Source organism: Apiospora kogelbergensis (genome assembly GCF_038363985.1).
Source record: "Apiospora kogelbergensis strain CBS 113332 chromosome Unknown utg000005l_segment0_segment0, whole genome shotgun sequence".
In the NCBI taxonomy this organism is placed as follows: Eukaryota; Fungi; Ascomycota; class Sordariomycetes; order Amphisphaeriales; family Apiosporaceae; genus Apiospora; species Apiospora kogelbergensis.
In genome coordinates this window covers 2,305,360-2,332,314 of record NW_027117422.1, presented here as the reverse complement: position 1 = coordinate 2,332,314, position 26,955 = coordinate 2,305,360, and the positions used below count along the sequence as shown (strand labels likewise).

At 54.3% G+C, this 26,955-nt stretch overlaps 6 protein-coding genes across 6 annotated transcripts; 4 read left to right on the top strand and 2 right to left on the bottom strand.

The window, feature by feature from the left end:
- Positions 1-4,226: 4,226 nt before the first annotated feature.
- PG998_007357 (uncharacterized protein) lies at positions 4,227-6,495 on the top strand (the record flags this gene model as incomplete). The annotated part of the gene is made up of 4 exons (XM_066874173.1): positions 4,227-4,795; positions 4,920-5,057; positions 5,213-5,826; positions 5,894-6,495. The coding sequence occupies 4 exons, from the start codon at positions 4,227-4,229 to the stop codon at positions 6,493-6,495; spliced, it is 1,923 nt and encodes a 640-aa protein (XP_066730118.1).
- A 1,063-nt stretch (positions 6,496-7,558) lies between these two features.
- On the top strand, positions 7,559-8,615 carry PG998_007356 (uncharacterized protein; the record flags this gene model as incomplete). The annotated part of the gene is made up of 3 exons (XM_066874172.1): positions 7,559-7,683; positions 8,116-8,179; positions 8,472-8,615. The coding sequence occupies 3 exons, from the start codon at positions 7,559-7,561 to the stop codon at positions 8,613-8,615; spliced, it is 333 nt and encodes a 110-aa protein (XP_066730117.1).
- Positions 8,616-11,864: 3,249 nt separating this feature from the next.
- Positions 11,865-16,138, bottom strand: PG998_007355 (uncharacterized protein; the record flags this gene model as incomplete). The annotated part of the gene is made up of 4 exons (XM_066874171.1): positions 11,865-11,904; positions 11,958-15,502; positions 15,579-15,835; positions 15,967-16,138. Coding segments are annotated over 4 exons (4,014 nt in total), but the record flags the coding sequence as incomplete, so codon positions are not given.
- Positions 16,139-19,184: 3,046 nt separating this feature from the next.
- PG998_007354 (uncharacterized protein) lies at positions 19,185-20,891 on the top strand (the record flags this gene model as incomplete). The annotated part of the gene is made up of 3 exons (XM_066874170.1): positions 19,185-19,709; positions 19,751-20,056; positions 20,109-20,891. Coding segments are annotated over 3 exons (1,614 nt in total), but the record flags the coding sequence as incomplete, so codon positions are not given.
- A 612-nt stretch (positions 20,892-21,503) lies between these two features.
- PG998_007353 (SNARE domain-containing protein) lies at positions 21,504-22,367 on the bottom strand (the record flags this gene model as incomplete). Its single annotated transcript, XM_066874169.1, has 2 exons — positions 21,504-22,239; positions 22,321-22,367. 2 exons carry the CDS (start codon positions 22,365-22,367, stop codon positions 21,504-21,506), a joined length of 783 nt encoding a protein of 260 aa, XP_066730114.1.
- Positions 22,368-22,776: 409 nt separating this feature from the next.
- PG998_007352 (uncharacterized protein) lies at positions 22,777-24,528 on the top strand (the record flags this gene model as incomplete). Its single annotated transcript, XM_066874168.1, has 1 exon — positions 22,777-24,528. The coding sequence occupies one exon, from the start codon at positions 22,777-22,779 to the stop codon at positions 24,526-24,528; it is 1,752 nt and encodes a 583-aa protein (XP_066730113.1).
- Between the last annotated feature and the right edge of the window lie 2,427 nt (positions 24,529-26,955).

Genomic DNA, 26,955 nt, shown 5'->3' with positions numbered 1-26,955 from the left:
GGTTGATACATACATATGTGGACTCTTTTTGGATGCTTGCAGTAGCTATTATCCCCTCTTCTCCCCTCCCCTCCCTCGACAGCTGGGCATTGGCAGGCGCCCGGCGTGGTCGGACAAAGACGATGGATGGCACAATATAACGGGCCGGAGTACGCTTGTACTGAATAGTTAGTTGGTGGCTTGATGGTGTTCTGTCGCGGCTAGCTCTGCTGGAATTCGAAGGCTGATTTGATAGCGATTGGCACTGGCAACTGGGTGCATCAGCAGTCCATGTGTGCATCTTGCATTTATATCACAGCCAAGGCTAGGTTAACGAACGGGCAACGATCGATCCGATCTGGATCAGCCAAAAAAAAAGTGAAGATGCACGCCGTTGCCCGACTCCGACTGCCTTTGTACATCCAGTTTATGCTCTCCTCTCTCCCCCGGCCAATCCTCGCATGCACTCGGTCATGGTTTTAAAAGCAGCAATTGTGTCATCCTCAGCCACCCGCGCTGCAAGACATCCTTGATTCACACCACACCTTCTGTGCTGGTGGTGTATTCGGGTATAGTGTACTCTGGCATGGGGACATGTTCCCACGGATATGCAGGTACCGCTACCCTGAGCCCATCCGTCTCCAGATGGCTAGATGGTGCAACAACAAGCCCCCATCGCTGATTGGCCGACATCAACCGCAGCAGCCGATTTTCGAGGACCGGCTGACGATGGGCCTTGCCTCCCTTCAACGGTCAATGAAGAAGAAGCAAACCCCAGCAAGTGCTCGCTTGTCGCATTGGCGTGCAGCCGTTGTCAACCGTTTAGCCATTCATTGCCCGACTCGCTCTCGTCTCTCTTTCTCTCTAGCAGTTTCTTCTTGAACGCGCTCTTTGCTTCTTGCGATGCTACAACGTTGGTTTTGCTGCCAACATGGCCCCATCCCATCCCATGCCCCCCTCCTGCAGAGCAAGCGGGCCGCAAGCGACTTATCCAAGCTAGTTAGCCCAAACCTCTCGTGAAATGGCCCAGCGGAAAGGAGATTGCTTCTGTCAAAAATAGGGATCACGCCGTCTCCACCGGGCTTGGGTGAATCGCTCGAGAAATTTAAACATGTTCGAATGGCAAGTTTAGACTGTTTGACAACGATCCTTGGCGTCTCTTGTTTTCCTTCTCTTTCCGTCTCTCACCTCCTTTTATTTCTCCTTTGGTAAGAGGAGACACGAGTCAACTTAACATCATCGTCAATCATCAGCATCCTCCCACCTACAGTAGAGTAAACCCCTGCCATGACCCCTGGTCATCGCCAAGGCCGTGATGAAACCATGGGCTGTCAGTCACGCTGGAGGTCCTCTCAACAATGCTCGAGGTACTCCATGCATCTTATCTCGGGTTCGCCATTGCTGAACCCCAAATGGCCATCGGACGCCCATGGCAAGAAACGCCTGAGGACTTTGGAACGGCTCGAACTTCTTCTCACGAGCTTCTAGCGCTACTGAGAGATACCGTTTCTCCGCCGTTAATATAGGTGAACCGAAGCTCCAAAACCCCCTAGCCTGTCGGTCCCGCCTACATACGACACACCACGACTCCATCCACACGGCATTGCGCGCACATCATCAGCATTGCATGAGGTATCTTCGTACCCGCCTGGGCAGGCTGGCGACCATGTAACGCATCATATCAGCCTGCGGCTTATTCGGGGCAGATTTCCACCACCATTTTCTTCTTCTCTTTCTCCCTGATTCTGGGGGGGAGGGGCTTGATTTCGGAACGAAGATGGGCCCAGCAACAAGGCCGTCAGATCCCTAAACCATTTCAACCCCCAATCCCTACTCAAATGCCCGACTAGGGTGTCGGGTACGTATTGTACGTCGCCCAATCCATCCCAAGATGTCGCTACGGATTGGCACCAGGTTCCTTTCTGGCTAGAGACTCGTCGACATCGTGCGAGAATTCTTAATGCATAACTCTAAGCCGGCACCATGTTACTATTTTGGCAAAGACAAGCAAGCCGTCGTTCATGCGAAAGGCTATAGAGTTCATGAACTACTATTGTTAGCCTCGAGTGGATTGCCAGCACCACAGCTAGCTAGTCTGTCCTCGCATCCCCGGCACCGGTCGAACGACTGGGAGGGAAGTGATGTTGAGGACCATCGACACATTTCGGTCAGGCACGCGTCTAGCTGGCTGACAGTGCCAGATGTCCAAAGCAGGGAAGGGTACGTACATGTCCTATACCGTGGCCAGCACGCAGGGATGCACTTCCTATGATCTTAGTTTCCTTGTTTCTCCACTGACAAGGGGGTCGGACATCAGACCAGTATCCCTTGTCGGTTACTTAGTCCACACCACCAACCCATCTTCCTTGCCTACCAATTTCAGACACATCACTCTCCAAGCAGAGAGACTATGCACCACCTACATACCAACTACCTGCCTACAGGATGTATGTGATGGTGGTAGCGATGTATGTATCTTGATCGAAAACTTCCTCCCCGCAGAGTGAAGCGGCCACACCCACCCTGTATTTTGCGGCTTTTCTATTGGAGTGCGAGCCTATGGCCCTTCACAACGGTTTCATGCGTTCATCCGCCGAGCTTACGGTGCCCAAGTCTTATGAAGGACCAATGGGGACGTGAAGAAATATCCCAGCCGAAGTACTTACCGTTTCTGCCATGTACTGCCTTCTTCTAGCACTAGAGCCTAGAGCGCGGCTCTCGCGCAAGCCGTCCGCTCGAAGACTGGTGCGCTGGAATCGCCGGGCCTGATCCACCACCGGCTCCATGGTACTTCCCAGATCTCACGAGAGTAGTTTGCGGGCCTCAGAAACAGTCGCCTGTGTATAGCGGTTTCTAGAAGGCATTGCCAGAGCAAATGAAACATGGCAGCAGTAGTAGTCCGGTCACCTGGGGAAGCGTCACCCTGCACGCCTGGGACAGTCAGTGGAATCTCACAATCTTACAGCAGCACAAGTACGCTGCAGTCCAAGAGCTGGGGGGGCCGCATTGGTATGAAGCTCTCTCTCCCTGGCCTGGTCTTGCAGGCTACCCTACCATGGCACGGCATTAGCCATTCAGCCGAGATCCCAATGGCCAAGATCCGCTTGACATAGACAGTGCCGCTCTCCTGCTGCTGTCGCCCACGACAGAAACGGGTGTGGCTCAGTAGTTACCGCGCAGAAGCATATACCCATTGCCGGATGTTGCCAGTTAAGGCACGGCTTTTGGTTCATTTGACGAAGCTTAAAACGTGCATATATTCCCTCCCCAATATCCCTACCGTAACCAGCCAGGTACCGTGCAAGGTTGCCCGCATCCACACCCACATCCACATCCTCACCATCGATCTCTGATCGCTACTACGAGTACAAGTATCCAGTGGGTTGCCCGTGCGGTCCTTGTCGTCCCCCTTCGGATCCAGCCAGGGCATTTCTCCGTCAAGGATTCGCGGTTCTGTCCGGTATTAATTCCACCTCTTGTCACCCGTATGAGCAAGGATCTTCCTGAAGGACTGCCTTGCTGCATCGGCGGATAACATCCAAACAACAATACATGACTGGGCCCATCAGTACCTGGGAACTTGAGGCGATCGACCCCACTGAGCTGTCATACGACCCTCTTCGATTTATAGAGACTCTATTCCCGTTCAAGGAAGCTCTCTCTAAGCTTGCGTCCCACGACAATCTATATTCAGCTCTTCCCTAAGGACGACGCAGTGGCATGTGTCTAGTTATTCGCCCGCCGAACCATCACTGACAACTCTCCCAAGCCTGGCCTTGATCCTCACTCGGCTCCCCTCCATCTCTGATTACTATTTCGACAGGACTGGCCTCCAACACATGTTTTGCCACGCCAGAATCTATTGGCCTTGCTCTTCGTGACGATCCTGTTTGAAACTCCTCGCTTCTGGCAAGATACGACGGTTGACCCGAAGTCGGATTGCAGGAAGGAATCGACCTCGTCCATCTAACGGCAATAAACGCGTCCATCATACTCTCGACCATTGGAACCAAAAGATTGTAACGGCTGCTTGTCCCATAGCTGCCCAGGTCCTTCAAAGGTTCCCTAGACCTTTGCCCGCCGCTCGTTTATACTCTGTACGTTCTTTCAACGTGGACGCCACCATCACTTCGGTCTCAAGCCACAGCCTCGATACAACACCCCGTTCGCTACGATAAGGCACAGTTATAGGCCTTTCGCTCCTTACATCTGTCGGACCATACGCCATTCCCATCAAGACCTTCCCAATGCTTGTCACCAGACAAATTGATACGGAGCAAAGCCACTGGTCTAGCAAATACGGGGCCTTGTATACCAGCCCACGCATGTCGAATTTTGACAGCTCCTTGACCACACAACCGGAGTGGCAGGGACACTACTCGTTCCTTCCCCCGGGGGAATCGAACCTTTTCAACCAGTCTTTTGAGCAAGGCTCCGGCTCCAACGGCAATGAGACTTCTGCCCAACAGCAGCGTCCTGGGAGCGCCCCTACTGCCCAAGGCGCCCCTGCATCTCCGCATGGTCATGGCAGATCTCTCGACCCACTAGGGCTTAGAGCACCCAAGGTTGAATCGCCGACGCAAGAATCATCTGACCCGCGCATTGCCCCTTCCTACAGGGTGAAAGGGGAACCGGCCCGCGACGAGAGCACAACTGTCACAGAGGCGTCTAGGTTAACACACGAGCCAGCGGCTGTGAGCCCCTCTGGAACACAGGCACACGGCACTGGAGAGGGAAGTGGCGAGAATGATGACCTCAGCCTGGGAAAGGAGGAGGATGACGATGTCCTAGACGATGACGAGATGGATGAGGGGAGGTAGACCCCAACGCCCCGCCGCAGACTGCTGCTGAGCGTACAGCGGCGCGACGAAAGATGAAGCGATTCAGGTAGTTAACCCTTGATAACTCCTTCGCACCCGGTTCCTTTCTGACTCCTTTAGGCTTACGCACCAGCAAACGCGGTTCCTCATGAGCGAGTTTGCGAAGCAACCTCATCCTGACGCAGCACACCGCGAACGGCTGTCTCGAGAGATCCCCGGCCTGAGCCCCCGGCAAGTCCAAGTCTGGTTCCAGAATCGGTAAGAGTTATCATCAGCAAGCGAGCAGGCACAAGCAGTAGTACATGGCACTAACAAGTGGCACAGCCGGGCCAAGATCAAGCGCCTCACAGCCGATGACCGCGATCGAATGATTAAAATGCGGGCTGTCCCGGACGACTTCGACAACGTCCAAGCCCTCCACTCGCCCTACGGAGCGGTTCACACCCTCGGAACACCGATCACCCCCCTGTGGATTTCGGCAATCCGTCATCTTACGCAGACCACATGATGCGACCGTTGATGCTCGATACGATAAGGCGGAGCGACGCGGAAGAGCACATGTCCCCCACTGGCCTCAGCCCAGGCTTTGGGAGCTTGGGGTTCGCATCTTCAGGACCGCTGAGCCACCCGGACATTCTCTCTCCTCTATCGCCGCCGTCTACCGATCGAGGAGCCTACTATTCGAGCCACCTAGCGAGCCCCATGAGCAGTGGCCCTCGGACGTCCAATCCCTTTGCGCGGCAAAATAGTCTCGAAACAGGGATGCCAATGCACTCTTCGAGACAGCCGATCCGACCCTTGCAGCCTTTGCAGTTGCGGGAGACCATGTCAAGATCTAGATCCGAGAACCTGCAGTCACCCCTGAGATCGAGCATGTCGTGGAAAGGTGATAACATCGACTTCAGCAGCTACCAGCCTGGTAGCAGCAGCCCCGTGGCTGGCAATCGCCACCAGCCTGTTTACCAACCTGATCAGATGAGCGGCGGCGCCGGCAGCTCCATGGGTTACGACTCCGGTTCCTATTCCAGTAAGCAGGCTTCGGATATGGTACCATTGACGTGAAATAGAAGCAGATTGCTAACAATCATCTATAGGCAATCCCGTCCAGTCTCCCACTAGCCATATGGGTTATCCAAGCCTGCACAACTCGGCGCTCCAGCCTCCTCCCCAAACCCGCTCGCGTCTCAGAGCTGCCTCGGCCACTCTGCCCTTAGGACTCGACTTGCGCACTCAATATCGTTCCGTCTCCGGGCTGCAACCCACGGGAGCAGCTTCCATGACCCCGCGATCTGCGACAACAGCCCCGTACGGCGGGTCCTCTTCTTACACGACCAGCTTCCCCTCGGCGCCCCTCTCGGCGCCCATTGAATTCTCCCTTCCGCGAACACCGGGCTCGAGGCCGGTCCACGACTACTCGATGCCGCAGATCAGTGCTCCCATCGCGCCGCCGCACGACTTCTCCCAAGCTCTGCACGGGAACATGGCCAGCCCTACGTCGCGGACACCGATGAGAGACTCTTTCGGGAGCAGCTCTTTGGCTTCTGGACAGAGCCGTACCTCGAACGACCGCAGCGACGAGTATTCACAGGATAGCTACGGCAGCGCCTCTTCGGCCTTAAAAAGGAAGCGAAGTCTGAGCATCTCTCAAGGTGGGCACGCTGGTCCCGGCCCGCAACCGTATGGCCATTCAACTTGAATCGGCTGCATCGCCAACTCGACAAAGCCCATACTTGGTTCTGCAGCAAACAACTACGACAAGGCGCCGCAGCTTTAGATGTTTTGTTTATTTTTCCTTTCCTCTATACGCAAAATACCCCTTTTCGCTGCGTGTTCAGTCTCTTTGAATTCTTGTCTTACTACATCTTTTCTGTGCGCCTCATATCCTCTTTGCTCAGAACAGCCCTGTGGTTTTTATTTTATTTTTACCTGTCTATCCACCCATCTTGCATTCATGGTCCTCGCACAAACACGAATAGGAGGGGAAGCAGATGGGGGTCATTGTGGAACGTCTCAAATATCTCTCGAGTATTTCGAGCTGGTGGATCACGAAGCGAAATGTTTACGAATGTTTTATTTTGTTTTTACATGGGCAACAAAAGGGGCGGAAACTTAGGACATTGGGATTATTGGATTTAGGGCAAGGCTATGTATGTATGTATGGGATTAGGGGGCACGATGGGTAGGGAATAAGGGAAGGAGAGCTCTGGCGAGGCCGGGTGCCGCCCAATGAGGGACGGGGCTAGAATACCCTTTTTTTCCTTTTTACCTGACCTGCCTACCTGTCATGGAGGCGGCGTGTACGTATAGAAATGCTCTGACAGACCACGGAAACCGCAGCCGCTTGATGCTGGGCTTGCGTTGGATGCGGTGTGGGATGAGCAAATCTCGCAAAGCGAGGTTTGTGGAATCCAGGAATTAGTATATATTGGTACATCTACATCTACATATATATATATATATATATATATATATATACATGTAAACATCTGCGCACATGTACCTGCCTTGGGGAATCCGATACGGATGCCACTGGGCCATGATTCGCACGCCTCCAACCACTACTTCTCACGCACCAGATTGAATCTGCCTGGAAGCCTCGACTCAGCAGGATCTTAGCACATACTCATTCCGATATTTGTTTCAGCAGTCTCAGACAGGCGTGGGAAGCGGCCATGGAAATCTCGTCTAGTCTCTCTGGCCATAGCATGCGCGGAACGTGTCACTGTGGCGGTAACAAGTGCACATAAGCCGATCTTACCATGGACGGCAACGAGCAAGGACTTTTGGGTTCCCCGAGCCGGTTCAGAAATCAGATGAGTGGGCAGGTGCTCGACACCGGCCTCGACCTCGACCTCGACCTCGACCTCGGCCGCGAGATCCTGGGGTAAGCGGGGGCGAGGGTGTGTGCATAGGCGCGCATCACAACAACAAACCAAAGCTGACAACTGCAGGGTCGGGTAACACGCAGCAGAGTCCTATGCTGTATGCATGATGGGGTTCGGCCCAAAAAGGACGGTTCAGCGTCCAGCTCGACTGACCTTGTTGTGCAACACAACACGACACAGCATCAGAACGCCATCATCATGTCGTTGCACGCCCCAAAGCTACGAAGCTACGAGAGGGGCCTGATCGGAATGGTCCTCGTACCTACGGGGAAACGGGGCTGGCAGGCAGGAGGAGGTTTGTTGCAGGACCGGGCAACACAACCCCTGTGGGAATCATGGCCATCGTGTTATTCTTGAAGCAGGCTTGATGACATGACCACCCTCTTTTCATCCATATTGAGATCCGGCTGCTTACTCACTCACATGCTTAGCACATTCTTCAGCAGGCTGATTGGCAAGCGAGCGCACTTCGGCATATGGGCCTCCCCGGACGGTGTATGTCGTGTTGGGTGTTGTCGAGGTTCCAGCCACAGGCGACTGACGCTTACGTATTGGCTGGATCGGGTTAGTTCTTTTTCTTTTTCTTTTTCTTTTCTGGTTGATTGCATGTTCGGAAGCTGTCCCCTCAAGCCATCCCTTTTGAGCCCAAGCTTGCGGTTGTGACGCGATCTCACTCTCGGAGCCCAGCCACACACATGCATACATACACACACTCTCTCTAGGGGGGACTATGCGTCTGGGGAAAGGGTAGGTACATGATGCACCCGCCGTGTCTACTGAATGATAGCTGCCCAGCACGACGCATGGCAGTCCGAGTGTAATGGTTCGTGATGATGACATGCAGCTGGCCACTGGAGCGGTTGTCGGCTCCGGTCCTCCCTCGTACACAGGTACAAACAAGAACAACACCATGGCGAACAGACTCCCGTGACGGGCTGGCCGCTGTTACCACCTTGGCCCTCTGGCTCTCCGGCTTCCGGACTCCAAATGGTAACAGATGTTACCATACGTTGCAAATGCTACGCCACCAAGGAAGCTAGATCCGACTGACCCTGGCTGGATTCGACACCCCTGCCCTGATTTTCCGACGACGAAAAGGTCGCCGGCTTCCCGACACAACTGTCATGTTTCGGGAATCCAAGAGACGACTCGGCATAGACGAGCTACAAGGGATTGGGTCTTGTTGCCATGTTGCTGTCCAAATCCCCAACTCAACCGATCGACGGCCACTGGGTCCAAAGACATCAGTTGATCTGTCTCCCCCAAATCCTCGCTTGAACCCCTGCTGCATCGGCCCTTTCATCTCGTCTAACACCGCCAATAATCTCTGCCTGTGCCTGCCTGTCTGTCTTTCTGTCTCTCTGCGCTCTGCGCTCTGCGCTCTGCCCTCCTCAGTGACGGGATGCCATACCAAGCACGCAATGAAGAGCGAGCGCATCTATCGGATCGGGGCCTTTGTCAATGCCAACCATAAAAACGACCACAGATCTCGAGTTCTGGCCAAACACATGGTATCCATCCAGCATCATGCATCGACGACTGCCTATTACGGCAGGCTTATCACCAGATACCCCCTAGGCTTTGGTACCTCATTAAACCCGGTTTTTGGGGAAGTGCTAAGGGAGCTTGCTTACCTGAGTTGATGCTTGCTTGGGTTGGCTGTGCAGATGTTTGCTTTTGCCTAAATCGCTTCTGCTCCGGAGTACGTCCCGCGAGCCTGGCCAGCATCGTCGCATCGTCGCCCAGAGATGATTCTCCGGCATACCTATCGGTTCTCTTACGTGCCAAAACCAAAGGAGATGAGATAATATAGCTCTGCCCAGACGTCAGACTTGGGGATGAATTGGATACTCCGCCGAGCTAACTTTCGCCGAGACGCTCGGTGTACAAAAAAGCCACGGAGCTGGATGCATTGTTGATCCTCAGGGGCCGGGCCAGCAATGTTGCATTCGGGCATTTTGTCACTGCCTCCGCTGCAGACGGCCAGTCATATAGCCTGTATAGCTTACGCCGTCTCCTGCTCTCATCATCGTGTCGTAGGGTGTCAAGGCGTCGAGGTCCATTGGACAGTACCCGAGTAGGGAAAGGGCGATTTTGTTTTTGCGAAATCTCGTATGCGTGCAAAGACAGCGTCATGGGTGTCCCCAGGCGGCCGGCTGCTCGTGGATAGCAGCCAGCCAGTGGTGGTTCCATTGTCGAGCCGTGATCCAAGGGCTTGCTAGACCCCGAGGCGCGCCAGCGGGACAAGAAGGGTGGCGCGAGAGACATGAGCGAATGCCATGCTTGCCGTCGCTTACTACCATGCACCTGACGAGAAAGCTGCAGTGGGCTCGCTTCCCTTCGTCCTTATTGCATGGATCTTGATAGTCCGCGGGCTGCCAACGAATGACGAGGCGGGGAAAACTCCCTCCTATCATGTCGCAGCACCGTGTCTGCACCTGGAGCCTCACGGACTAGACTCCCGCGAGGTTGATGAGGCCTGGCAGGTAGGCAGGCCAGTAGGCCAGGTTGCAAGGACGGGCAGGGAGCAGTCCTCGGCTTCCCTCGCGGCCGTCATGACCCTGCCTCCTTCTATTCGGTTCATTGCATCGGCTTATAGTCTATTGCACGCTAGATTCGCGAGCTAGAGCGCGGCAGTTGAGAAACCGCAGGGAGTCCTTGCGTGGCTCGCGGCGCACGCAGTAGAAACGGCACGAAAACGGTGCAGCTCTCGTAACAGACGAGACGGCATATCCACGTAGTCTGCACCAGGGGATGTTGGAGTGCTGCACTTCCTGCTGTAGTTTGCTCGGTTTGACGATGCTGGTCAGCATCGACTGGCACTGGGACGAAGGGCGCAGCAATGAAGACGACGAAGCGAAACTTCCCCTCCTACATCATCAAAGTTTAGCTGTGCCCCCCCTGCCTGGGTCTCACACGGCACCAGAGACAGGCAATCGGTAGAACATCTCCGTCTCTGGTCTTCTGCCAGCCCGTCGGCGGTTGTTCTATTACACAAGCATTGGTCTCGAACACTGTAGAGGTAGAGCAATAAGTAGAGATGACGAGCCCCTTAATCAACCGAGATTGAGTTGTATATCGCGCTGCTGCTTTTTGGTGTGGAGCGAGGGAACTGCAGCGCCTCCGTCCACTTGCGTTCGCTCTTTGCGTTTCTACCACTTTCTCTTCAAGACCATGGGCTGCGGAACGCAAATCTCTTACACTGATATATCCTGGAGTGAGCCAACCCGAGAGGCAAGTCTTCGTGCATCACCTCACCACCCTGTCGTAGAATCAGCCTCTGCCCACCAAGTCCTCCAGGCCACCGAGCCCTCTTTGTCCACTCGGCCACTGCCCTGACCAGCTTCCTGCCGACCCCCGAGGGCAACACCAAGCCAGTCTCGGGCACACACGAGGCCCAACCGACACACGCGTCGTTTGCTCGAAGCGCAAGCCATGCGACGAGGGGCCCGTTCGCGCGCAATATTTTCCTGACTTGAGCCCGACGATATCATCCGTATTCGCGGCGTTAACCATCAAGACGGCACGAAAACAAATAAAGAGAGGCATTTATGATGCATTGCTGCACATTAGACTGCCCCTTGCTTCCCCTTTATTGTGCTCCCTATTCTATTTCCTTCTTTCTAGTAGATACTAAGCAACTCGACCGAAATTTCGCAGAGTCGAAAGAACCACAACGACACAGGCATAACCCACAGTCACAACGACGTCACGTACCTATCGTCTATAGCTCGCTCTTGAGTCTCCGGCCCGGACTTTCCCCAGTCTTCGCGCTCTGCCCGCCGATTACTTATGCCCCCGAGAGACAGATAAGGAATGACATACGGGCGGACGAGGAGGAGACGTATAACCTAGCACATAGCAAGAGGCAAATACACGGCCGTGTGGTTGGCCGGATAAGTTAGAACTTATGAGAGGGTTGATTAGACCCCCGTATATTTCTCTATGGCCGCGGTTTGGATACCACCTGTCCATAATACAACCCACGACATTTTCTTAATAAAACTAAGAGATATACCATCCGGGTAAGCTCCCGGCACACGGCAGCACGGTGACCTGGCAATCAGTCTACCCTACTTTTCCTTTCACCTCGCTCCACATATTACGAGCATCGCCAACACTTTTCTTCCGTCTCAAGGGTTCCTCCACGACAACAAAGTAGCCTCACACACTCCGGCATTTATAGCGCGTATGGGTTGAGAGACCGGATGGTCAGGCAACTGTAGTCATGGTTAGCTTGATACGATGTTACAATTGTTGGGGTGGTACATACGGCGGGCTCTTCGACAGATCTGTTTTGAGAATGACGGGCACTCTTGTCATCTCGGTGACGTCTTGGATATAGTCACCGCCTTCCTCTCTCAGCTTGAACAGCTTGAGATACTTCTCTTTGTTGGTCAGACGAGTCTCCACGGTCTCGGCCATGGGAACCTTGGAGTCTGATCGAGTGCGGTGCAGCACACCAGCGTTGGACGTGGACCGAGTGGGCGAGCCTGGGACGCTCTGAGTAGGTCGCTCGGCAAGCGACGCGCCTGCCATGGCTTCCGTAACGTCTGAGGCGTTATCATCGTCGTCGTCGAAGAGGGCATCAACGTCATCCGTGGAGATGGTGCCCGTCTCCGTCTGCTTGCGGGCAGCCTCCTCGCGCTCCTTCTTTACCCGTTCGGCCTCTTCAGCCTGTCGAGCAGCAGCAATGGCATTCGACATACGTTGAGACTGGTGAGCCTTGGGCCTCTCGTCTTCGGGCACGTAGGCAGAGCTTGGCACCCCCTTCTCCCAGTAAAGCTCCAATACTCGCTTCTCTTTTCTGAACTCGGCCTTCTTGAGAGGAAGCTGATCACAGTGGACTCGCTTTTCGAAGCCCCATTCGGGAATCAACACGTCAAAGGCAGACTCATAAACGCAAATGACAATGCCCTCGCTAATCAAGTCGCCATTGACTTCCTGGCGCTTCTTGTCCATGATTCGGCAAGATTCAATGTGGATGCTCTGCTCTTGAGCGTTCTGGGCCGACTCCTTCTTGGTGTTACAAGATTCGATAGTCTTGACCAGATTCTCAATGTCTTCATTGTACTCGATCTTGCCTTCGGAAAGAACGGCTTCCAGCTGGCGGTGGACAATCATATCTGCGTAGCGTCGCGTGGGGCTAGTGAAGTGAGTGTACAAGGGTAGGTTCAGCGCATAGTGCGACCAGATCTGCTTGTTCGTCTTGCCTGCGACGTAGTATTTGGCATGGTGCATGCTCTTGATCAACAGAGTCTCCATGCCCTTGCGGATGTCAGCATCATCGATCCTGAAGAGGCTGTTCTGCATAGTACCGCTGCTGCTGGTGTCAAAGTCGTAGCCGATAGCTCTCATGCGCTCGACGAAAGTCTGGAGTCGGCGAGCACTGGGAGTGCTCTGGCGACGCAGGATTGCCTTTTCGGGCAGCCCTTGGGCCAGACGCTGAGCGACATAAGCATTGGCCTTGTGCAACAGCTCTTCCACAAGTTCAGTGCCAGAAGTAGAATCGAAAACGTTGTGCTGGATGGGAATGTTTTCATCATCCAGCTGGTGAAGCAGCCGCAGAGGAGCAAAAGGCTCATCCTCAGAACCCAGACGTCTTTCACGGAACTTCTGAGCAACGGCGCTGAGGATCTGGACATCCTTGACCTGGACAGCTTCGTGCTGAAATGTAGACTGGTTGGTCAACGCCTCATCGATCTCCTTGAGGGCCAGCTTCGCGCTGCTCTTGATGATACTCTTACCGACCCAGGTATCACCTTCGGCAACCACACCGGTTTGCGGGTTGACACGGAAGACAACAGAGACTGTCAGCCTCTCTTGGCCTGGGGTAAGAGAGCAAACCTCGGCGGCAAGCTTCGGTGGCAACAAAGCACAAGTTCGGTTTACTAGGTGTACCGCAGTACCACGCTTCTTGGCCTCCCGGTCAACAAGCGAGTTCGATTTGACGAAGTGGGCAATGTCCGGTACGTGAATACCAATCTCAATCTTGCCATCCGATTCAGTCTTGACGTGAACAGCATCACCAAGCTCTCCAGTACCAGCAAGATCCAAGGTGAAAGTGGTCTCATTTCGGAAGTCACGGCGGGCGCTAATGGCAGCGTCATCTTCCTTGGCCAAAGACCAGTCCTGGAGACCAACGCTTCGCAAGACTGCTTCGGAGAACTCATCCGAAGAGAAATTATTGTCGCGCAGCAAAGCATCGGTTTCCACCTTAAGGTCGCCCATTCTACCCAGCTGCTCGACAAGGGTACCGAAGGGGTGAAGCGAGGTGATGGGCCAACGCTTGATACAGGCGACAAAGATTCGATCGGCATAGTCCTGATGTTTCTCGACGAAATCCCTAGGAGCTTGCTCTGTGGGAATAGCAATGAGCGGGACACGCTTGTCGGTAGGCTTGAACCAAACAATCTTGGGCTTATCCTGCTGGCGGCTGTCTTGAGGCCTGTTACCATCTCTGGCGGCACGCTCAGCTTCTTGCTTCTCCTTGGTGGCCTGGGCGCTGGGCCGGAGGAGGCCAAGAGTGCCAGAGAACATCTGGCCGGCGACACGCTCGATGACAGCCACGATGTGGCCGGCGTAGAGCGGCTTGCTTTCGTCATTGATCTCCTCTTCCTCGACAAGAAGTAGGCTCTGGCCTTCGACCTCGACATCGTCGTTCTTCTTCTGGGTTGGTCGCTGGCGCAGACTGCCACGTCGGCGGATACCTCCCTCACCATTGCCAGCATCGTCCCCATTGGTACTTCCAGCAGGCCCGGTGCCGCTGACGGAGCCGGAGCGTGTATCGGTAATATCCTTTCGCTTCTTCTTCTCCTCCTTTTCTCTCTTCTGACCCCAAACCTCATCGACATCTAACAACTCCACTGCTACAAGGTCACCCTCGAGAGCTCGGTTGCGATCCTTGCTTCCACAGATGAAGATATCGGCATCAAGCAGGCCGTCCGAAGTTGAGACGTAGGCATCGCTTCGGTTCTTCTTGTTCACTCGAAGAATACCAGATACAAGCTGGCCGTCGCCAAGGAGAGCGGGGAGCGTGGCCTGGGGAAGGTAAGGGGTAAAGAGCGTCTTCCTTTGCTGTTGTTGGTTTTGCTGGCCGCCCAGCTGAGGGGCATGTTGGCTGCCCTGCAGACCAACCATCTGACCACCGTTCATCTGAGCTGCCTGAAGCGCCTGAAGTTGGTTCATTTGCATCGGGTTAAGCTGACCAGGATACATTTGCATCATTGGCATTTGGCCGGGAACCTGCATCATCTGGGGCTGTCCAGGGTACTGGAAAGCTCCAATCGACGAAACGGACTGCTGGTTGACGGAACCTCGGGAGCGGTGACCGGGCTGGAAAGGCTGTTGACCTTGTCCAGGCTGATCCTGGCCCTGCTGCGCTTGGTTGCGCCAGTTCCCGTCAAAGTTGCGCGAAGAGGTGCGGCCATGACCACGTCCACCCTCGGCACCACCTCGTCCTCCGCCGCCGCCACCACCGCCACGACCGTTGGCACCAACGGCCATGCTCTGGCTGCGTCCATGTCCGCCTCCACGTCCGCCACGAGTGGTAGAGCCTTGAGCGATAGGCGTGTCAGTCGCGGCCGTAGTCTTGGGCTCGTCCGCAGCAGGAGCATCCGCCGAAGCTCCAGGGCCAGGGAATTGGAAGCCAGTGGTGGTGCGTTTCTGTTGAGCAAGCTCCGCTGCCTTCTTGGCATCGGCCAAAGCCAGAGAGTGTCTTCGCTGGTGGCCTCCTCCTGCGCCGCCGCCACCCCTACCTCCGCGGGGGGCAGCATTCTCTCGACCCTGGGCCGGACCCTGGGGCTGCGGGTTCTCGAACTGACCAAAAGGAGCTCCAGAGGCTCCAGCGGATGGGGCGGGGGGAGGACCAATGCCCATGTTAGGCAGTGCTGACTGGTTGCGACGGTGTGCCATGGGTTGGCTCGGGGCGCCCATGGGCTGGTTGGACTGCTGCGGCAGCTGATTGGGAAATTGGAATCCTGCTTGGGGGGGACATGTTGGTCATGGGCTGAAGAGGGTTGAAGTTGCCGCCAGGGCCGAGCTGGCCAGGTGGCATCATGCCCATGTTCATGTATTGTTGCTGTGTAGCTTGAAGCTGTTGCTGCTGTTGCTGCAACAGCTCAATTTGTTGTTGAAGAGCCAGCTGCTCCACTATAAGCAGGCGTGAATATCAGTAACAGAACGTTGGAAGGCGTGGGGGGACAAGCATCGGCTCGGGTATATCGGAGGGGCGCAGCGATGATGGAGTCAGCACCGTGTGATAGCAAGGCAAGACAACTTACTTCCCGGGTTGGAGAACATGCTCATCAAGGGCGTCAACTCGGAGGGGCTGCGACGATGAGCAATGTGTAGGCGACGGCCGGTCGGACCGGGGACGCCCCCGCGGGGGGCTGTTGTGGTTGTTGTTGGTTGTTCTGCTGCTCCATGATGGGCGGGCAAGCAGATGCAAGGTGCAGATGCACGTCGTGTGCGGCGCCGGAGACGTCAATCGACGGGGAAAGCTAGCTAATGACAGCTAAAGTAGTGCGATCACTTGAATTGATGCGAAGATGGAGATAGGAAGCGGTGCTGTAGAGCTATCCTGCCGGCCTATGTTTTGTGGTATATTGGATTTGGATGGATGGGTCCCAGACTGGTCGCCTCGGAGGAGCGGGCTGGCCCGTTCTCGCGACTAACAAAAAAAGGATCAAAGAGAGAGAGGATGAAGTTGTTACGTTGAGATGTCAGTTGTGGTATGTGTGGGTGATGTAGTGGGTTGTTTGTGCGTTGGCAGAGACGGATAGATTGATAGATAGAGAGAGAGAGAGAGAGAGAGAGATGTAGAGAGAGGGCTTGCAGAAGGAATGTCAAGATCACTTGAGAGGGGCAATCCGGATAGGAAGATGGAAGAGAGTCACGAACGAGTAAAAGTTAGTGAGGTAGGGAAAGGGGAGAGAGGGAAAGAGGTTGATGGTGATGTGATGACATTCGGAGAAGACACCTGCCTTAGGTAACTCACTAGAGCTGTTGCTACTGCCAGTGCAGTGGGACTGGCCACCTGGGACTCCTCACTTCTTTTTTTGCGTTTGGGGTGCTTGCTTTCTCGCAGTGGCCAGTGTCTGTGCTGTCTGTCCTTTGCTCCCTCACTTTCTTCCCATTCTGGTTGGACTCCCTCAGTCTGGTCTGAGTCTTGGTAGCAGGTAGCTCCTTGGGGGGGGCGACCCAGGAAAGTGGGGCTGACAGCTCCTGTTAGGTATCCTTGGGTTATTGAAATCGCCCCCGGCCATGGCCAGCCCAGACCCAGGTGCCGACCAACCTTAGCTGGCAGATTTACACCACACATGACGACAGCCAACAGAGCCTGGATCGATCCCGGCGGGCGGGCCATGGGCCATATGCAATCCAGCACTTAGCAGCAGTTAGGTTACCCGTAGCCTAGGGTCCGTACCGCTCCTGTGCAATGCGCACACAATCATCCATCTGCTAGACGTACATGCTTGGCAGATTCTTATCTCGGATTCCTCTCAGAGCTTGGGATGGACGCTGGGGGAGGACACGACAGCCGAAACAGGGCCTTTCTTTTTTTGGCGGCTTCCCATCTCTTTCCATCGAATGGAGTGGTGACTGTACCCTCCTCTACGTGGGGTTGGCCGCACCCCTTCCCACGTAGAGTTGGAAACGAACTGTCTAGCGTCGTCAACTCTGGTCCTAGTGCTCGGTCCTAGCCTCTCGGATGAGGCAGAGCTCTGCAGCTCTCACGTAAGTACACCCACCTCATCATGCCGACTCCCCACTGAAGCGAGAGAGAGCGCCCCCCGAGGCCCTAAGGATCCGTCCATATCAAACCGCACTATTGTTGTTTCTGCACCCCTCATTGATGGCACTCCGAGCACCGAGCAGTACTTCAGTCCCGAAGTTATCGTCGCATTCCAGGGTAGCCCAAGACAATAGACAGGCGCTTTTATCTAGACAAGCGCTTCTATCAATTGAGCCTCAGCTCGTGCCATCATCGTCAATCGCGGCCGAGGGAGGTGGTAGGCACCCCAGTGCAAGCACTTCTAGCTCCATGGCTGATTATTAGAGTTACGTCGCTTTTCTTCTGCTCCCCAAGTTCTGCCCAAGCTCTGCCCACTTCTGGGCCATTACGAAACACAGAGATCATCCAGACCCCTCTGACTACTAAACTAAGCGCAATGCAAGAAGCCATAGCTTCTAGGGGCCAAGCCTCACCAATTGGATCGTCCGCGCCGCTCCGTCTGCTTGACCACTACGGGCGGGCGAGTCTGCGGCTAGCTTGCAAGACAAAGACTGGATGATATGCAGACACCAAGCTGAGCTTTTCTTGTCGCCGATCATGGTGGCTTTCTCCCAGCATTGCCTTCTGCATAAAGAACCCGAACTTTTGGCCGCTTTGTCCGGCCCAAGAAGGGTATGCCTGGTGTTGCTGCTTCAGTGTTCGTGTCAGTGTAACTCCGTGTTCATGGAAGGCCTGAAAGTGGGAAAGCCTGTAGGCCCTGTCCTGCCAATACGACGTGACAAAACGCACCAACGCTAGCCATGATATTCGGTATGATTTCCAGGGAAACAGTCGGAATCTTGTTCTTGTTTTAGCCCAGCATTGGCTGGTTGAAATCCTGTCAACATCCAGCTAGATGTGCATCTATAGCCTAGGCATTACCCGTTGTATACTTTGTAGTAGTATACAGACTTGGTACACTATAAATAAGTGCGATGCACGAATAGCAGCGATCGATCCTAGGCCAGAAGAGAAGCTCTCCAGTTCACTTAGATATCTGCATCATGCATAAGTGACATCTTGTACATACATAGTCTGGGCCTGGTCCCTGTACAATTGCATTCAAATTCGATTGTGTATGTATTGTCAGGACTGGATCCAAGTCGAGTCGTCATCCAGGACCAAACGAAGGAGCCACAAGTGCACTGTCTACATCATCGTACCTCATGTCATACATAGATGACTTACGCCAGGATGTGGCACTATCTTTGGAACCAAAGTCGGAGGCTGCAAGGCTGATCGACTCTGAAGAGACGGGGAATGTCCCATCGAAAGCTTGCAGGTTGTTCACACGTTGGCTTGGGTGATGTGATTGTGGGAAGCACCTGTGCACAATCGGACCAGGGCGGCACAGGTAGACGAGGTGACGGGTACTGGACGGGGCTGTCTTCACCGCCTAACCCACTCTTACCGCTTTTGAGATAATCTGGAGGATTCTGCCCATGGAACGCGGGATCCCAGCCTCGATTAGCTCTATCATGATCATTGTTTGTATCCAGACATACAACAGTGTGCCCTTTGTCTGAACGCCCTAGAATACCTTCCATCTCTTTTCTGTTGCTTGCCCCCCAATCAAACGTGCATTTCGATCGTGCCTCCAATACCCCCCCAAGCTGGTTGCTACAAACATTGGGCCGCCGACTCCTGCGAAACCCCTTTGATCATTGGCGTTGCCATGCAATGACCCGTTTCTTCGACTGACAATGGCGGGCTCTTCTCCCGCAGGGCGTCGTTGGACGCATTCCAGATCAAGCCCGGTGCGGTCACCCCCCGGCGCGGTCACCCGACTCGACTTATCTCTCAGGCGACCGGAACGGCGAGATGAACCACTTGGAGGCTCTTATGGCAGCTCAAGTCCTACATTCCGAGGTGCGCGAGCGAGCAGTTAAAAGTCTCGACGATTACTTGCATGAGCAAGAGCAAAAGAAGCTCGCCAAGCGTGAGCAGGAGCTCAAGGAACTACGGCAGCGTGAGGAAGACCGCCTAAGGCACGAGACGAAGCTCAGGGATGAGGAGGAACGTCTTCGAGCTCTCCAGGCCCAGACCGTCCCCAAGCTTCCACCCAAGCCTCCCCAGCAAGCGGCACCACCGACAGAACCTACACCGGAAAGCACCACTGTCGCGCCGAATAAAGATGATACTGCCCCGGCTACACAACCGGCTGCCGCAAAACCAATTAATACTTCGAATCCTTTCTCGTCCGGTCCCGTGGCGAACGGGTTATCGGCAAGCGCTTCTCAACCTGAACAAGTCAAAACAAATGGCCACACATCCGCCGCTGCATCATTTAGCGCTACCCCTTCGCCATTTGCGAAGCAGGCGACACCACAGCCTGCAAACCCATTTGCGACAGTGACGGCGCCGAAGCCCGCCCCCAAGCCCAAGCCCAAGCACCAGCACAGCCTGCCAAACCCCCTGCCACCCCAGACGCCGACCGCTATGTGCAGATACACAAAAACTTGAAGAAGCTACGCGCACTCATCACAGAACATGCGAAGACTAATCCTCAACTCAAGAAGCTAATGGGGGAGATGCGACGTGAAATACGCAAAAGTTTGGGTCAGTTGACAGGTGTGAAAGGCGCCAATAAGAAACAGGTAAGTCTTATTATGCCATATTTTTAGACTTTGGTACTGACTCCTTACGCAGCTGGAAAGCATCAAGTCCATCCTGATGTCGGCGATAAGCAACCAGCCACCAAGTCCTCCAATTGATCCTTCAAGTTTTGTGGTAGATGCTCGGGAGCCTGTTGAGGGAGCCTTACACAACGAGCCTCAACTTCCAGCTCTCTTCATCTACCTTATGAACCAACTCGGTAAAGCGATTATAAACCAATTCATCAATGAATGCGGCGCCTCGCCAAGGAGCGCAGATCCCGTCGGTGTGGTGACCGCACAGTTGTTCTCGGCGAAAGAATTCCTCTGGCGGGGGAAATCTCTGATAGATATCCTCATGGCCAAGTTCCGGGTCGTGTGTCCTGTTGTCTTCGGCTATAGGGGCAGTGATAAGACTGAACAAGGGCGGGCTCGGCTCGGCTGGAGGAAGGATGGCGGCGCCTGGATCTCGGAACAGCAGCATAACGACCGCATGATGGGACTTGGCATCGGCTACGCATCGATCGCCCTGCGTGACTTTTCCAAGTCGAGCAATATCAACCCTTGGCCACCGTCTCGTTATTGGAAGTCGATGGCAAACATAGTAAACACGCCGCCCGCCGAGATGACGGACACGCAATGCATAGTACTCAAGTCTATGCTGAACCAACACGAAGAGAAGTTCATCAACTTCTATGGCAGCGCCGCTGTGGCTGCCTTGAGAAGAGCTTTGGTCGAATGGCCCAACAGCGCACCCAAAAAGACACCCGGAGTCATGGGTCTGCAAGTATTGGCGGTCATGTGCAAGAGAGACATGGGCTTAGATCTTGGTCTATAAGAGAAGGAAGAAGGGGGTGCAGGTAGAGCTGCACAACAGAGTTGGCAGCCAGTCACCTTTGAGTCAGGATATGGACATTGAACAGTTCGAAATGATAATAAGACGTCATAACAAATGTCCTAAACACATGGTTGTAGACATCGGTATTGGAAGGAGGCAATCTTGGTTACACATGGGGGAAAATACATCCATGCAAGTGAAGAGCGTCCTATAGACAGTGAGCAATTTGAGTTTCTCGTTCGCTGCAAGCAACACTCTGCACCAAAACTAGCGTTTGAGGGTGTGCATGCTATATTATAGTCGAAAGAGTCTCGAGTCTCACAAATAATAGACTGAACCATTGCGCTCGTCATTTCTCTCGTACAGTCCCTAAGGTCTTGCAGCCATGCTGCTGCTGTTCGTCCCTGTCTGCAGGTTTATCCATCGGATTTACCACGCATCAACAGTGCTGGAGTTTGTTTCATTTGCCCATTGCCTGAATACGCCATGCCACTTAACATAGAAAAACACCAATATAAAAACAATACAAGCATAGTCCCTTGCAATCACGTACGTACTCGCTATGACGCTGAGTGTAATTTCCCGAGCTGTACAGAAGAGTCTCGAGGAAGACTATAGAATGAGTAGCAAGACCAGCAGAATGATCAAGACCATGATCAGAGCCGCGATGCAGCAGCTACTCCAGCGGTCCTCGTTCTTACGCGCGATGGTCGCCAGCTTCGCCACGCCCGTCTGCAGGCGGCCGCCGACGCGGTCGGCCAGGTTGTCGACGACCTCGAGCATCTCGCGTTGCTCCTCAAGCTCGCGGCCCATGTCGTCGGCCTGTCGCCTAATGTTGCCGACCGTCACGAAGACGCTATCGAGCTGCTCGTCCTGGTCGCGCATCATCATCTGCTGCTGGTGCTGCTCGAACTCGGCGTTGTAGTCCGGGCCGCCGCTGTCGTCCTCGTCGCCGTCCTCCATGGCGAACGCGTTGGGGTCGGGCAAGTCCGAGTTGGCGGCGCGGGTGGCGTCGCGCACGTTCTTGTTGGTCTTGGAGGAAGCGCCGGCGGTGGCTTTGGAGAGCTCTTCGCGCATGTCTTCCACCTCGCCGCCGACTTCTTGCACGAGCCGCTGCCGCCGCCGCAGCTCCGCTGTCGTCAGGCCATACTGGGCCGGGTTGCTTTCGACGGCTTTCACGGACTCGATGAGGTCCGTCAGGTCTTCGGCCAGCGAACCGAGGGACGACTCGAGATCGGATCGGGCGGAGGCCAATTCGGGCGAGGTCGATGCCGTGGTGGTCAAGGAGCGAATGCGTAGATATGAGGCGAACAGAGGCCGGGTTTGTTGTAGCTGGGCGAGAACATCTCTATGGCGTTGTCAGTTGGTTCAGGACATAATCGTGCTATCCATTCCACACATGCATGTGATAAAAGGAGAGCCGGCTTACTGTTGGACTTGGAGGAAAGGGTCCTCCTCGTTGGTTGAGGACATCATCCTGCCTGGTCAATCAAAGGTACAGAAGCGAGAGTGCTACATCTGAAGTCTGTGACTCGACGGTTTCGATGGTAGATGAAGTGGTGACAAGCAATAGCAATGGATGTCGCATCGCAAGGCTGAAGCAGGCATGACGTGTGGTTCCGATTGATTGCAGTAGAAGGTGCCACCGCATTGGCAACCAATCACTCCGGCGCCTGCGGGGGTGATTTGGTTGGCGTAGTGTGTGTCGCTCACTAACGCAGTGTGTAGCTCACTAACTTCATCAGGTCTCACTAAATTTCATAAATTTCGCGGCTTACTTAATTATCCACGGCCACTTACACACAAGGCCACCTCCATCCAATACTCTTAAGCAACATCTCATAGCAGCCCGCCTTCTTCCCAGATCGCTGTGGTATTTGCCGCCATGAAGCCAGATTCGCCACTACCCTACCCGGATTGCTGGGCCGGCCCTGAAGAGTATGTTGAGAGCCTGCTGGAGTTTGCGACATCTTCGGCCATATTCCGCACTCTGTGCGGCGGCGTGCACATTCTAGATTTCTTCACGAGTGAGCCAGGTCTGTTCCAGGCCATCGTGCCGGAAGAATGGCAGGTGTTTCTTCTCCGCACCGAGTCTATGCAGCTATTGGACGTGCTCATGAGGAAGGACCCGGACCAGCTTGCGGAAGATGAACGGCCGCCTGAGAGCCTGGTGCAGTACATCAAGGACATTCGGAGATTCAGTCTGGCCCGAGACCATGTTCGTCGGGAGAAGCCGCCCAATCTCACACGCCAGGTAGCTGTGGGCATGAAGCCCAAGAAGGTCCACGAGGTTAGCAACTTTGCCAGCTATATCAACGGGCTGGCCGATGACTTTGCCGATATATCGGGTGATGGAATCACCCACTTTGTTGATTTTGGGAGTGGGCAGAATTACCTAGGGAGGGCTCTGGCAAGCGCCCCGTACAACAAGCATATCGTCGCTGTTGAGGGCAGAGAGCACAATATCAAGGGGGCCAAGGCCTATGACATGCTTGCTGGATTGGCGGAAAAGGAAAAGGTTATGCGCAACAAGAAATTGTGGCACCAACGCTTGAACGGCAAGACAGACGACCAAGACATGATCAAACCGTTGGAAATTGCGGACGAGCCTGCCGTCGACTTCAGACCCACGCGAGACTTGGAAGCCGTTTACACACCAGAGGAAGGCAAAGGCTTTATACGTTACATATCCGGCAGATTGGAGTCCGGGGACTTGTCAGACGTAGTCGCCCAGTTGGAAGACGCCCCCAGCGTCAACGAGCAGGAAGCAAAAAATTTGCGGCTCATGGCTGTCTCTATCCACTCGTGTGGGAATCTATCGCACCATGGCATCCGCTCACTCGTCCTGAATCCCCGCGTACGAGCGGTGGCTATTGTGGGATGCTGCTACAACCTGATGACGGAGAAACTTGGCCCGCCAACGTACAAGCTGCCCTTTATGCGACCCAGTCTCCAGCCCTTGAACGGAAGAGTCATTCGGGAGTCGGCAAAGTGCGATCCGCACGGGTTTCCTATGAGCGAGCGTCTTTGCACTTACAAAGAGACGGGTGTGCGTCTCAACATCACTGCTAGAATGATGGCTTGCCAAGCACCCCAGAACTGGGGCGCTGAGGATAGCGACAGCTTCTTTAGCCGTCACTTCTATCGTGCCGTACTTCAGAAAATATTTCTCGATAAAGGCGTCATCCAAAAGGTGTATCACGATCCCGAAAGCAAGCCAGAAGAGCAGACTACTCCATTCAACACGAGCACAAACCCCATTATCATTGGTTCACTTCGAAAGGCTTGTTATAAGACACTTAACACCTACATTCGTGGTGCTATAGACAAGTTGACCACTCATTCGGACTACCGTGAACAGTGCGAAGTTGTCAGTGAGAAAATGGGCGACATGACGGATGATGAGATTGCCTCGTACGAGCAACAGTATCGTCATCGCAAGAGAGAATTGAGCGCTATCTGGAGTCTGATGGCCTTCAGTGCTGCTGTTGTTGAGTCTCTTATTGTGACTGATCGCTGGCTCTTTCTCAAACAGCACACTGAAATGGTTGACCAGTGCTGGGTAGAGTCGGTCTTTGACTTCAAAGAGAGCCCACGGAACTTGGTAGTTGTCGGTATCAAGAAACGTGACTCCTGAAAGCTGCGGGCTTCACCAGGCTGGGCCAGCTGACATACACATGTGGTCAATAAGGACTGGGTTGCAATTCCTAGTTGATGACACGGAGCCAACGGATGTAAGCGACCGTTGTTGGCGCACCACGAGGAGACTTTGATCGCGTCTGCTCCTGCGGGAACAGCAGCATTACCCGATCAGAGTATCGCTACGATCGAGTAGTGCCGGGGCCATGCTTGGCGACAATGGGACATAACTACGGCCTCCGCTACACATCGCTTCACGAATGGCGAGATCACTTCAACTGAATTACCGAATGAGAAGTCATGCCGTTGATTCTGTGCGTTGTTACGCAAAGTTCTTGCATGGCTCTGCGCTACTACCGAGCAAACAACTTTGTAGCCTGGTCTGGTGATCTAAGGCAGGCTGATGTCACGTACAAGGGACAGATGTATCCTCCGCATGCAACTGAGAAAACACCAACTGCTTCGGTATGCTTTGATTAGATACCGATTGCTTGGTTACAAGACCCAGTCCCTCGCATGATTACTCTCGGCGTGAGCATCTGAATGCAGCCTGCCGGTGCTGCTTTGGTACCTAATCAACTTCTGGCCTAGCTCGAGCAGGGGGAAACAATATGAATAAAAAGCTCCGAGGCAAACCACGCATTTCCTCCTTATAGCATACGCCACAGAAAGTGTTGTTGTCATGCCTCTTGGCAAGAGTTACAGAGGTCCAATGGTACTGCCATCTCGAAGCCAATAACAACAGCACCACCATAAGATCAGTTGATTTGATGATGACCTCACCCTCCAAGGGGTAGTAACCCAGGAACCGCGGCGCGGAGCGGAAGATGAGGGATGATGTTGTAGTAACATTATCCTCCAGTCACGTTCTGCCGAGAATAACGTGAGCAACATGTGACTATCGACAATGAGTAGGACCCCAATGATTGTTCAGCCAATCCGGGAGTGGCGGTGACGAAAGAGTCGACCAGACAGGCTGGATGGCTCGACTGAAATAAACGAGATCCCAACCCTCTATCATAAGTAGTGGATAAGTCAGCTCCGAGTCGATACTTGTTTGTATCTTTGGGGAGCCGGAGCGCGTGGGGGTTGAATGATCGGGTTTCTCCTTTCTCGCAGACTGCGACGCTGATGATCAAGGGTAGAGTCGGCTTTGGCGCTTTTGCGGCCTGGCTACCCTTGACGTGCCTCGAATTTCCAGACGACTCCATGTGTAAGCGCGTTCCTTGTCGGCATGTTCTGCTGGAGAGGGCTGGTTATTTTGAGGCTCTCCTGAGTGGGCTTGGTGTAACCGGTGTAGCCCCTCGTGCGACTATGTCGTCTCGTTCCTGGCCGCGAGGTGGGCTAGGCCAAGTACACCTCCAACATGCGGTGCCGACAGATAGTAGATGGTGCGCAGGACAGGCCAGTGGGGAAGTGATGAGCTGCATAGCACCGAGTATCTTCAGGACTGGAGAACGCATTGCATGCAAGACAAGGACGGCGACATTGTTAGCCGATCGTCCGCCGTGCAAGCAATCAGGACGTTGTTGAGGCACCTGAGCTACTGCAAGTCACAGCGGGGCCAGCGCTTTATCCCGGCTCTCGATGGAAAGCTGCGGATCACTGTATGTGTATACATCTCTCTCGTACTGAATATCATGATAGTGTGTCATTCGGATATGTCCCTGGCTTGCAATGGTTCTCGCCCCCGCATGACGTTGGCATGACCTTGCGGTTTGCCCTTTTCAATGTAGGGCACTTGCATCGCTTCCTTCCCAACCCCGCTCTGTGGGAGAGGAACGCAGGAAGTCGGATGAAGACGAGACATCATGCTGCAGCAGGACGCGGCAGGTGGCTGGCTCAAAAATGATGCATCATTGGCTTAGCTGCAAGCAGGTTGGGGTAGGCCAGTTCGCTCCCCTGGACCAATGTGTATGTGCGTGTACACGTTGTGATAAGCTCCTCCCCCACGTTCTGTGCACGCTCTCGCCCAACTGCATAGACCCTGTCCGGCGTGCGTCGACGGGATGCCTTTTTGGGGTGCATCGCTGGTCTGGGTTGCAACGTTGGCGGTTGGCGTTCAGGCACGAGCGACGTTCTCTCGCCCAGGGTCTGGGGTTGGTTGTGAGGCTGCCGAGTCACAGCCCCAATGGTAGGCCAAGAAGAAGACCACGATCAACGAGGAGGTAGGGAGGTAGGGCACAATAAGTAGGTAGATGCCCGCCGCACCCGGTCTGTTCGATTCGTGTTTCTTGCGGATCTCTCTCCGGCTTGTTGCAGGCGAGCATCGCGTCGCAGCACGCATTGCATTGCATCCCGTCCATATATCTATCTATCTACATCTGCATTTACTTGAGATTGGGGGTGAAAAGCGGAAATCCCGACACACCGAGAGCGGGACAGCAAGGCCTCCACCACCTCGCGTCTAAACCCGACATGGTGG